Genomic DNA, 12,754 nt, shown 5'->3' with positions numbered 1-12,754 from the left:
GTATATATATTTCCATATATATAAGTATATATATTTCCATATATATATAGAAAGAAAGCTTCCAAATTCATTCCCTGGGACCAGCATTACTCTGATACCAAAATCAGATAAAGACACTGCTAGAAAAGAGAACTATAAGCCAATATCTCTGATGAACATGGATATAAGAATCCTCAACAAAATATTAGCAAGCAAAATCCACCAATACATTTTAATAAATCATTCACTATTATCAAGTGGAATTTATCCCTTTGATGCAAGAGTGACTCAATATTCACAAATCAATCAACATGATATATCACATCAACAAGGAAAGGATAAAAACTATATTATCATGTCAATAGACGCAGAAAAGCATCTGACAAAGTACATCTCCATCCATTCATGATAAAAATTCCAAAAAAAGTAGGTTTAGAGAGAATATACCTCAACATCAGAAAGGCCATATATGAAAAACCCACAGCCAACATCATATGTGATGGTGAAACTGATAACTTTTCCCCTAATATCAGGAACAAGAAAAAGATGTCCACTGATAGTACTTTTATTCAACATAGCACTAGAAGTCCTAGCAATCAGACAACAAAAAGAAAGAAAAAGGCATCCAAATTGGTAAGGAAGAAGTAAAACTTTCACTACATGCAGATCACATGTTACTCCATATAGAAAACCCTAACAATTCCAGCAAAAAAAAAAAAAAAAAAAAAAAAAAAAACTACTAAACCTAATAAATGAATTCAGTAAGGTTGCAGGATACAAAATCAATATACAGAAATAAGTTGCATTTCTATACAATAATAATGAAGAAGTGGAAAGAGAAATCAAGAAAACAGCTTCATTTAAAATTGTAATAAAAAATAACAAAATATCTAGAAATAAACTTAACCAAAGAGGTGAAAATACTTCATGTTAAAAACTATAAAAAACTAAAATAAAAAAAAAATAAATAAAAAAAAAATAAAAAAATAAAAACTATAAAAAACTGATGCAAGAAATTGAGACTACCCAAAGAAATGGAAAGACACTCTATGCTTATGAATTGGAAGAAGAAATATTGTTAAAATGTCTGTATAACCCAAAGAAATCTACAGACTTAATGCGATCTTTATCAAAATATCAAGGGCATTTTTCACAGAACTAAAGAGAATAATCTTCAAATTTTTGTGGAACCACAAAAGACGCTGAACAGCCAAAGCAATATTGGAAAAGAAAAGAAAACTGTAAGTATCAGATATCAAGATATATTATAAAGCTGTAGTAATAAAAAATAGTGTGGTGCTAGCACACACACACACACACAAAAATGGACACATGGATCAATGGAACAGGATTAGAGAGTCCAGAAATAAACTCATGATTATATGGTCAATTACTCTTCAACAAAGGAGGCAAGGATATGCAATAGGAGAAAGACAATCTTTTCAATAAACAGTGTCTGTGAAACAGGACAGCTACAAGCAAAAGAAGGAAACTGGACATTTTCTCATACCTACAAAAAATTAACTCAAAGTGTATTACTGATCTAAATGTGAGACCCGAAACCATAAAATTCCTATGAGAGAGCAGGCAGTCATTTCTCTGATATCAGTCATAGCAACTTTTTTCTAGAAATATCTCCTGAATCAAGGGAAACAAATGCAAAAATGAACTATTGGGTCAACATCAAAATAAAAAACTTCTATGCAGCAAAAGAAATGATCAACAAAACTGAAGACAACCTGTGGGATAGGAGAAGATACTTGAAATTGACATATCTGATAGGGGATGAAGATCCAAAATATATGAAGAACTTGTATAACTCAACACCAAAATAATAATAATAATAATAATAATAATAATACAATTAAAAATGGGCAGAAGACATACACAGACATTTCTCTGAAGAAGACATCCAGATGGCCAACAGCCACATGAAAAAATACTCAACATCACTCATTATCAGAGGAGTGCAAATCAAAACCATGAGATAGTACCTTGTACCTATCAGAATGGCTACAATCAAAACCACAAGAAACAAATGCTGGAGAGGATGTGGAGAAAAGGGAACCCTTGTGCAATGCTGGTGGGAATGCAAAGTGGTACAGCCACTGTGGAAAATAGTATGGAGGTTCCTCAAAAAAAATAAAAATAAATTGTCATATGATCTTGTAATTTCGCTAGTGGGTATTTACCCAGAGAAAATGAAGACACTAAATGGAAAAGATAAGTACACTCCTATGTTTATTGCAGCATTATTTATAATAGCTGAATTATGGAAGCAGCCCAAATGTCCACTGATAGATGGATAAAGAGGTAATACATAGATACATATGCACACACACACAAAATAGTACTCAGCCATAAAAAGAATGAAATCTTGCCATGTGCAACAATATGGATGGATCTAGAGGGTATAATGATTACCAGAGGGGAGGTAGGTGAGGAGATGGGTGAAATAGGTGAAGGGGATTAGAGTATACTTATCATATGAGCTCTGAGTAATATATAGAATTGTAAAATTACTATATTGATCACCCAAAATTAATATAACACTGCACATTAATTATACTGAAATTTAAAAAAGAATGGGAATGGAGAGAAAAAGAAACAAAAAATAATACAGTCCTCTTGATTAGCTAGTATAATCCAAAAGGTATAGTCCTTTGACACTGGAACGTGTCCTGTATATAGGCACTAGCTGAGAGTGGATCTGAAATTATTGTACTTGTGGGTACAGAGAAACAGTGGCCATCTTTCTCTAACTCACATGTGGTCTGGGAAGGCACTATAGATTGATGTCATCATAAAGTTAATGTCTCAGCTGGGCTCATACCTCTCAGCTTTTTGCTGGTTGGTTTTTGTTGTTTTTTCATTTGCTTTGGCCTCAGCTTCCTATTCTGCTCTGAATAACAGCTCTTCGAAAAAGTTAACACCCTCCATGAACCCTGCTCTTACCACTTCCTTCATTGTACTCAATAGGTGACCTAGTTTCACTTTCTCCAAGGAAAAGTGGAGATTACCAGGAAAATCTATTATTTTCTAGATCTATTCTTGTTCCTTTTCCTCCCTTCTAAGGAAAAATAATGACTTTTCATCTTTTATTTTATTTATTTATTCATGAGAGACACAGAGAAAAAGAGAGGCAGAGACACAGGCAGAGGGAGAAGCAGGCTCCTAGCAGGGAGCCCGATGTGGGACTCAATCCCTGGTCTCCAGGGTCAGGCCCTGAAACTGCTGAGCTACCCGGGCTGCCCGAATTTTCATCTTTTATGAGGTAAATTTTCCCTATATACTCTGAATCACAGTAGCTCTTGCATTCTTGGGAATTTTATTCCATCAGTTATCCCCCACGTGCTATGTATCCATCCGTTTTCTTTTTTATTAGCTGTCTCATTTGTCCCATAAATATAAACCAAAATCCTTCCAATCTTTAAAAACATAGTAATAAATGTTATGCAGTGGATCATAAAAATGCCCCAAATACTCTTTTCCTAAAAAAAAAAGTAAAGTCCTTTTCCTCACCACTCCATCTCAACTGTCTTATGACTTGGTCTGTCCACTGGGACATTAGCAAAAATGATCCAAGAAGCAATGACTTGGAAGCCAGGAGTGCCTTAGAGTTTACCAGCTTGCTGAATACAGAATATCACCCTGATGTGAATGCACCCAGGCTAGTCCACTGGAGGATACAAGACGACATCTCAGCTAATGAGCTACCAGCCAACCCAGCAACTGCTTACAGACAAATAAGTGAACCACAGCAAAGATTGGCTGACCTTGCCCCAGATATGCAGAACCACCCAAATGAACACAGCCAAATTGCTGGCCTGTGGATACTTGAGCTAAATAAATGCTCACTCTTCAAAAACACTACATTTTGGCATGGTTTGTTATGCAGCAAAAGCTGACTGATAAAAACACATGCACACACATACACCGAGATTTTTGTGGATCCTGTATATCCCTTAATTTCAGACCCATGTTGTTGTTTTTGTTGTTGTTGTTTGTTTGTTTTTTTTAGTGACTCTCTTCAACTACCCAGTGGTCTTGGCTGTTTGACCATACTTTCACCAGAGGGATTAGCTCAGTTTGCTGCTCAGATATTTGGATTAAACAACCATTTGGTATGGGCTAAACTTCGAGCAAGTATATTGAACACATGGATTTCCTTGAAACAGGCTGACAAGAAAATCTGAAAGAGCAATTTATAAAATATCATTGCTTTTTTTTTAAGAAAAACTATACATTTCTTGTTTAGTTTCAGAAAGAAATCAAGATGAAAAGTTTTTAAATCAATCAAAATAATAAAATTTACTAGTGAAAAAAAATCAATATTGTGCACCACACAATCATGATATTGATTTCCTTACTTTTGTAGCCAAAACACCTTAAAGAGACTTCCCAAGGAGTCCCACCCTTTCGTAATCCCTGCCTTTTGGGTACAGGTGGAATCCAGGACATAGTTCAAATAGAACCTGGCAAAGCTGAAGGTGTTTTGCAGATATAATTCAAGTCCCTGGTCAGGTGATTTTGAGTTAGTCAACAGATTATCCTGTGTAGGTATGACCTAGTTAAGTGAGCTCTTTAAAAGAGGGTCAAAGTTTAGAGATTTCAGCAGCGGAGATTTTCTTTCTCTGCTGCCAGCTTTAAGAAGCAAGCTGCCATGAAATGTACAGCCTCAAGGAAACAAATTCTGCCGAGAACATGAGGGAGCTTAGAGGCAAATCCTTCCCCTTGGGGGCCTCCAGATGAGGGTGCAAAGTGACACCTAAACTTCTAAGCCAGGAGGCCCTGAGTAAAGAACTGGTTCAGGTGGGCACAGACTTCTGATCTATGGAAACCTAGAGAAAATAAATAGGTGTTTTTTAAAGTCATTAAATTTATGGTCATCTGTTATGCAGCAATGGAAAACTAATATACTTCCCACTGACTTCATAACAGGTCTTACTTCCTACTCTTCCACAGAAACTGTTATTGCCAATGTCTACAGTGATTCATATTTCCCAAGCCTTATCTTTTCTGACTTCTCCATATTATCTGACTTCCAAACTCTCCCTCCTTTTAAAAACTGTTTTATCTGTGGCTTCTCTTTTATCACTGTCTCCTACTTTATTTCCTATGGTTTGATAAGTCCTTTTCATATCCCTTGTCTTTTTCCATCTTCTTCTTACATGTTGGTACTTTCCTGGCCATTCACATTGTCTGAAATGCCCAGGCCCTAGTTATCTGCCAAGAAAACTTGTGTACTCATTGTTCACATTTCAGCTACCTACAGTGTGACCCTTCCTGATCGTCTGGGCTGATCTAGGTGTCCTCCCCCTGAACTTCCCCTTCTTCCTAGAACATGCTCCCTTCCATTGCCACTGTTTTCAGGTGCATCTTTTTCAAGTTCCTTAAAGATAGGTACTATGCCTTTTACAGTTTAATTCCCTTACTCTCTAATGCCTGTCATATTACCGTCATGCAGGAATGAAGAAACAGTGTCTAGTGGATTCAGGAACAGAAGGACGGAGTGCAGGGACATAGTGTCTCCTTGAAGAAAGCCTCATCACCTCCCTCAGTGACTATCCCCTCTTGTTCTTCTCTAGACTCTGGATAGTGAAGATGAGCAGGGGAAGGGGACAATGACTATGACACCAAATTCAGTCTTTACCTCATCAGCAAGAAAAAAACTGGGTTCTGACATCAACAAGTCAGGAGACCCTCCTGTTAAAAGGTTCCATCACCTTTCTGCTGGAATTGTTAAAATAACTTGATTTTCCATAAATGTACTTCCTCTGCCCCTTGGGCTAATGGCAAAATTTGTTCATCATCCAGAGGAAATAACATGCTACCATTGAGGGATCTCAGGGATGCATCAGAGCAGATTGAAGCCTGGGGGTATTAGGAAGGTTTCTATGTCTAACCCCCCACCCAAATAATTTGTTGTAATTTTTTTCCATGGATCCATAAAATTTAGGTACTTAATAAATATGCATGCCAGTGTCCTAATTTCCCAGACTTTTATGTAAAAGCATACTTTATTTAATCCCAGCCAGTTTTTCTGACCTCATTTTTCATATCTTCCCCTCTGTTCTTATACCTAAGCTACATTTGAACCAATATAAAACCTCTCCCTTGGGTTCCTGGGTGGCTCATTCAGTTAAGTATCTTGCCTTCAGTTCAGGTCATCATTTCAAGGTCCTGGGATCAAGCCCTGTATCAGGCTCCCCACTCAGAGGGAAGTCTGTGCATCTCCCTCTCCCCACTGCTCATGCTCCCTTTCTCTCTCTCTCTTAGATAAATAAATAAAATCTTGAAAAAAAAATTTTTAAACAAGACCTCTCCCACCTCACAAATTCTTTACCCTGTACCCTAAAACATGCTGCCATCTCAAACTTAAATATGGTAAATCATCTGTTGAAAACCTACCATGAGCCAGGCACTGTTCTAGGCACATTACATACGTTATCTCATTTAATCTTCACAAGGAAGGTTGATATCATTATCCCACTTTACAAATGAGGAAACTAAGGTTTATTATTTCAAAAAACTACCCAGAGAAACATGGTCACTATGTTGCCAGTGTCATTCCTGCTTTCCCAAAGCATCCCTCTAGTGCATTGGCTCCTTTCCTTACCACCCATCCATTTCTCAACTTCATTTCTGTCCCTATCACCCAACTCACACTGTTCCCCTTTAGGTCATTTGATGACCTTCTAATTCCCAGATTTAATGGGCTCTGAAGGTCCTACTTTATTTGACCTTGTTTTGTATTTGATTTTTCTTTGTATTAATAAGACTTTTATTTATTTGACCTTGTTGTAGACTATGCTTTTTGTTAAACATCCCACCAACTTTCATTGCATGAAATCCCTCTTTTCAACTTCCTTGGACGTGGCCCAAAGGACGTCCTTCCAAAGGACATGGCCCTTTCATAGGCCCTTTACAGTCTCTGTCATTGGCTTCTATTCTGACTTGAACCTTATGTCTTTTTGTTCCAAATTATTTCCATGAGTAAATATCTCCACTTTCATCAACTTATGTAGCAAATATCTCCAGTCTCCTATCCCTCTCCTATGTTCCAGATTCATACTTCTGGCTCCCTAGTAGAGGGGGCACATGATGATGTGCCATCAAGGCAACCCAAACTCCACATTAAATGTCTTATCTCTTCCTATCACTTCCCAAAACCTCAATTAATATCAACATTCATCCAATTTCCCTGGTTAGAAATTTCATCCATCCTTGACTTTTCCCATATATGTCAATGAACAAATCCAGTTAATTCTACCCTGTAAGTTCTTTTTAGCCCTACTGTCACTGCTTGTTGCCATAGGCTTTATCATAGGTCTTTCAGCCAAATCACTCTGTGTTTGTATGTGTATATTCACCTCTCTTTTAACTCTAATATTATCCCTAGTTAAGACAGTTTAGACTTTTACATCAACACTCAAGATGCCAACACTCAAAAACATTACTCTTTCTTTCTGAATTTTATTTGAGAGGATTTTGACTCAATTGCTTATTTTACATATCATTTTTATTTTTGACCTACACTTTAAATTTTTTAACGATTTTGTGATTTTTTAACATAGTGCACTTTCATTTAAACATGTTACTTCAATGGAAGTATTTGGAACATCAATATATTCAACTCAATATTTATATGGACTATGTTTATGATAAAATAGTAACCACTGTAGGGAACAAAATGTTTAATAAAATGGATTTAACATGGATTTTACCTCTAAAGACTTTACTATCTGCTAGGGGAGATAAGACATGCACCTAAATAGTTATAATACATGCTGAAATAGGATAAGTATTATAAAAGATGTACAGAGAAAAAGCTATCAGAATCATATTGAGGGATAGTTTATTTTGACTCAGAGAACCAAAGCTGACTTCATAAAGGAGTCAATATCTGTGTAAAGACTTCAAAGATGTGAACTCTTAAATATTTATTCAGTTTACATACTTTATTGAACCTCATCTACATGCAAGACACTGTACTAAGTGCTGGAGACACAGAAATAAATTAGACAAACCTTGACTTATATTGCTCTCTGTTTCATGAGGAAGAAAGATAATCCATTATTACAGTAGGGTGAAAGGAGTTATAATGGAGATTTCCTAAAATGGCTAAAAAACTATATGGAAAATGGTAAAGATGGAGGAGAAGCCTTAACTTCATAGGGAATGTCTCTAGGAAGAGGCACTACTTGAGCTGAGTTTATTTTCAAAGATTTTATTTATTTATTCATAAGACAAACACACACACAGAGTGAGAGAGAGAGAGAGACACAGGTAGAGGGAGAAGCAGGCTCCATGCGGGGAGCCCGATGTGGGACTCGATCTCAGGTCTCCAGGATCACACCCTGGGCCAAAGGCAGGCGCTAAACCGCTGAGCCACCTGGGCTGCCCTTGAACTGAGTTTAGAGTATCGAGTAACCTAGCGCAAAATGGAATGTGCCCAGGAAAGCAAAAAGCTTTATACTTGGAGGAATCAGGGGCTTAGGTATGGAAAAGTATGAAGTATGCACTTTTGTGATAGTTCAGAAGAACTGAAGAAGAGAAGTAGAAGATCTGGATAGAAAATGACATCTAGGCTAGTTTATGGAAAGATTAAAAGCCAGAGCAGGAACTGAAGGCATCTTGTTGAATAGCTTAATAAATTATTGCTGATTAATAGTGCTAGTTTATGGACAGTTCTATACACAGATTCGTTTTTACCAGGTAGACCAGAAATTCACTTATATGACTACATTTCTGATTGAAAAGTTGATGTTGTTGGCATCAAGTAATCCAATCAGGAATATGCTTTAAACTTGTTGCTTCTGCTACTGACTACACTAAAATTCTCAGAATGCCTTCTTCGGTTCTCTGGTCATTTCTCTGTGATTGACATTTGTGGTTAACAGTTATCTTATTCTTATTTTATCTTATTTTTATTTGATGATGGTCTACTATTCATCACTCAAATGGATTATTTTTTTAAGATTTTTTTATTTATTTATTCATGAGAGAGAGAAAGAGAAAGGCAGAGACATAGGCAGAGGGAAAAGCAGGCTCCCTGTGGGGAGCCCGATGTGGGACTCAAGCCTGGGACTCCGGGATCACACCCTAAGCCAAAGGCAGACACTCAACTGCTGAGCCACCCAGGTGACCCTCAAACAGATTATTATAGGAAAGTGAAACAGGAACAATGGCTACTCCCAAACATTTCAAAAACCACTATTCCCCCATTAGTGGTAACCATCATTTTCAGCCACCGCCAATGAATTAGGTTAAACTTTGCCTTTTCATTAAGAGCTTTGATTACATCAACTATGATCTACTGCCATATGATCATTTTGGACAAAAGATCCCAAAGAATGTTCAGTCTCTAGTTTTACTTCTGTGTACTTGGTCATATAAAAACAAATGACCAACTCAGGGAAAGAAATCTAACAATTGAGGGTAAAAGTAAAGCAAAAATCCAAAAATTGCTTCATTAAGAATATTTTCTTTGTTTACTTATACTTGGTATCATCAAATTATTCTTCCCTGACTTTGGAAACCCCCATGTCTCCAACTTGGCTATTCTATCATCTTTCCCGAGGCAAGAAAGAAATGTTTAAGTCTATCACTGCTTACTGAGAATATGTTTAATTATATGATTAGAACATTTCCAATGTTCCAACTGTCTAAGAATAAATTTTGAGAAGAAATAAATGTTTTAGTTCAGTAGACTGAGGTGGGGTCAGTGAGAGTCTTCTATCACTAAAATATAGCTTAAGGACACTGGATGCTTATAGGTGGCATAAATTCAGCGTCAGGAAGTCCGTGAAAGCTGTACAAATGAAAATAAGGTGGCACCCAAAATAAGATATCCAAGCATAGGTCCTAGCAGCACCAAAAGGCCAACTCACCAATAAAAATGTTCTCCCCACTACTTTGTGATGTTGCAAGTGCCTGGTTTAGCAGATCCTAAACAGGAAATCCTGGGTACTGACTCGTGCTTTCTCAAGGACAACTTTGCATCCACTGTCTACTCCCAAAGCCAGCCTCTGCATACCTGACATTCTACCTATGCCTTCTCAGAGTCATTTTATAATTTCATCACAACAAATAGCCAGCCAATGGCAAATTCTTCCATTTTTCTCTTCAGATTCCCTCCCTATCTACCCCCTTTCTTTCCTCCCATCACAGAAATGGGTCTTAAATAGGTTCTCCAACTTAAAGGGACTATTCAATTTTGCTGCTAAGTTTTGGGGTAGTATCTTCTTCCCATTTCACTGAGGCAAGACCTGTGTTAGTGGCTTCCAGGACCACAACAGATATTCTCCTTAAGAAACACAGGTGAGATTTTTTTTTTCTTACACACTCTTACTTCCTAGCATATCTTTCTACTACTCTTTCAGTAGTTTAAAAATAATGTGCCTATGTCTAACATCCAACTGATGTCTCCCCACAGGATCTTTCTCATATCTGCAGTATGCTTGTGGATGCATTCAGCTAACCAGGCACTCTCTCCTAAGAAACTCCCAGAGTCAACCTTTTCCAAGAATTGTTCAAAAGTAAGAGATAACATTCCCCCAGATCCACTCCAGCTGAACATTTTACATTTTCTCTTCAGCCAATTCACAGTACAATTATATAATCTTTTTTGTCTTATGAATGTATTATCTATATTTACTCTGTGTTGATTTATGATCTTGGGATTTTGGTTTTTCAACATCTTTTTCTTTGAGAGTTTTGTATGCCTCAAACAGGAAGGCCTTTGCAGACAAAGGATAAAGAGTATATAAACATTCATTTTTTCTTATGAGAAGAAGAAAAACCTACCTGCCCGTGCTTTTGCTGAGGGGCAATCCCATGAGGCATTTCAGAATGTGATGGGGCCTGGAGGTCTGTCCCCCGTGTTTTGGGACGTACCACATCAGAGACCAGACTGGAGGAAATTGCTAGAGACTTGGGCCGAGAAGCTGTGGTGCCCAACCCCCCAGGGGGGCCTTGTTCATCTTTTCCACTTGTAGCTTCATCCTCCCCTTCCGAGTCCACAATAAAGACATATTCAGCTTTGAAGAGGTCACTTTGCTGCATTCCTTGAAGTTCTTTTGCTTTAAATCCCCTTTCTTGTGAAATCTTTTCACTGACCTCTGAAGGATAAATCAATGTCCCTTGGTTTCTCTCTGGTTGGCTCCCAGCATTCAACGTCAAGTACTCATTGGACTCAGACTGCAATTAATGTAGAGGCATAAAAGTATTAACATTGGTCTGACAATGGCTTCCTTTTTGCATGTACACTTAAAAGTTTAATCTGCTTATAATCTCCAAGGACAAGATTTTTTTTTAATATATTTAAAAATTAGGTTGGTTTAGGAGAGATTGTGTTGAAGTTAATGGAAACATTCATGAAACAAATGGGGTTTGGTCAAGCAAAACCTGTATATCCTATATAAGCCAGGAGAGAAAGGAAACCCCATTGAAAGTTTCTAAAATAATACAAATATCTCCAAAAGCCTGAAAGGAAAAATAAAATTGCAATAAACTACATAGACATTCAGACAAAACAATCTGAACTAATTGAAAAGAACTCAAGAATAAGACACCAAAGAAACAAGTAGATATTTTTAGTACAAAGTATTTTCCACTGCTATTTTATTTTGTAATTCTAAATCTTTTCCCATCCAATTTTCTATGAGTGCATAGAGGGTTTACAAGACCAGAGTAAGATAGCTTTATCGAGCTATCAAACATCTTCTGAAACAATGGCAGCAGTGAACACTAAGATTGTGTTTAAAAGACCAATGTTTATTTTTCTGGTTTTGATAACCATGCTGTGGTTACGATCCTTTTCTTTGTAACATTTCTTTAGGCCTAAAATTACTTAGGAATAAAACATTAAAAAAGACACTAAGTAAACTAAAATAAATGAAATTTCAAACATGATGATAAATTTAGCATATGCTATTATGTGCATATATGTTGTATGTGTGAAAATAGAAGTCAAACTACTAATTATATATAACTAAAATAAGGAGGTGATTTTATATATCCATTGCACATTTTTTCAGCTGATGATAATTTAGTTGAAGCAAAACACAAATTCCCTCCAATTAGGATTTCTTGAACAATGGTCATTTCGCATTTTAAATTAAAATACTGTACAATCACAAAAACCCAAAAATAAGTTTAAATTAAAAATAACAGGATTCAAAGACAAATTGCTTATTACAAAAAATAGCAATAACTAAAAAGATGGCAATAATTGAACTAGTTTTTGAAAACATTATTAATGATCTAAAATAATTCCCTTCCTATAGTCCATGATTCTCTGTCCTCTGATATATTTTTTACAGCTTTATCACTGTCTGAAATTTTATTATATACACTTCACATTTTTTATTGCATGCCTTCCCAATAATGACTTATGTGAGTTGATTTTACTCATTCAGAACACAGCACCAAGCATATAGTGTATTCAGTAAACAGTGGATAAATATATAAATGATCAAGGGATGATTTACCCTATTCTAATATTAAACTATTTTTAAAAATAGGAGGAAAAATCTTGAATATTTTAAATATGTAGTTGTGTGTTTTTCATTTCAATCAGCAAATATCAACATCTTAGGATGCTCTGGAGGTTTGCAACCAAGATGAATTCATATATCTGCAGTCTCATGTGCTCATAGCACCTGTAACAAAGGATCTCATAAATATATTATGTGTAATCAAGTACTGTAAGAGAGAAACTTCCCAGAAATTCCTATTGTAGCATTCAAGATCTCCTTGAAATAATTTGACC

The 12,754-nt window shown here is 36.3% G+C and overlaps 1 protein-coding gene across 16 annotated transcripts in view; it reads right to left on the bottom strand.

Moving 5' to 3' along the window:
• MLIP (muscular LMNA interacting protein) overlaps positions 1-12,754 on the bottom strand; it is a 257,011-nt gene that overhangs the window by 120,574 nt on the left and 123,683 nt on the right. For all 16 annotated transcript variants that reach the window (XM_038554347.1, XM_038554337.1, XM_038554338.1 and 13 more), the window contains one exon: positions 10,789-11,181. In XM_038554347.1, the coding sequence (XP_038410275.1) occupies positions 10,789-11,181 (393 nt within the window). The remainder of the gene's footprint in view (positions 1-10,788; positions 11,182-12,754) is intronic.

The sequence above is a fragment of the Canis lupus genome, chromosome 12 (assembly GCF_011100685.1).
Source record: "Canis lupus familiaris isolate Mischka breed German Shepherd chromosome 12, alternate assembly UU_Cfam_GSD_1.0, whole genome shotgun sequence".
Lineage (NCBI taxonomy): Eukaryota > Metazoa > Chordata > Mammalia > Carnivora > Canidae > Canis > Canis lupus.
The sequence above is the reverse complement of the archived record's forward strand: the minus strand, read 5'-3'. Positions and strand labels throughout refer to the sequence as shown.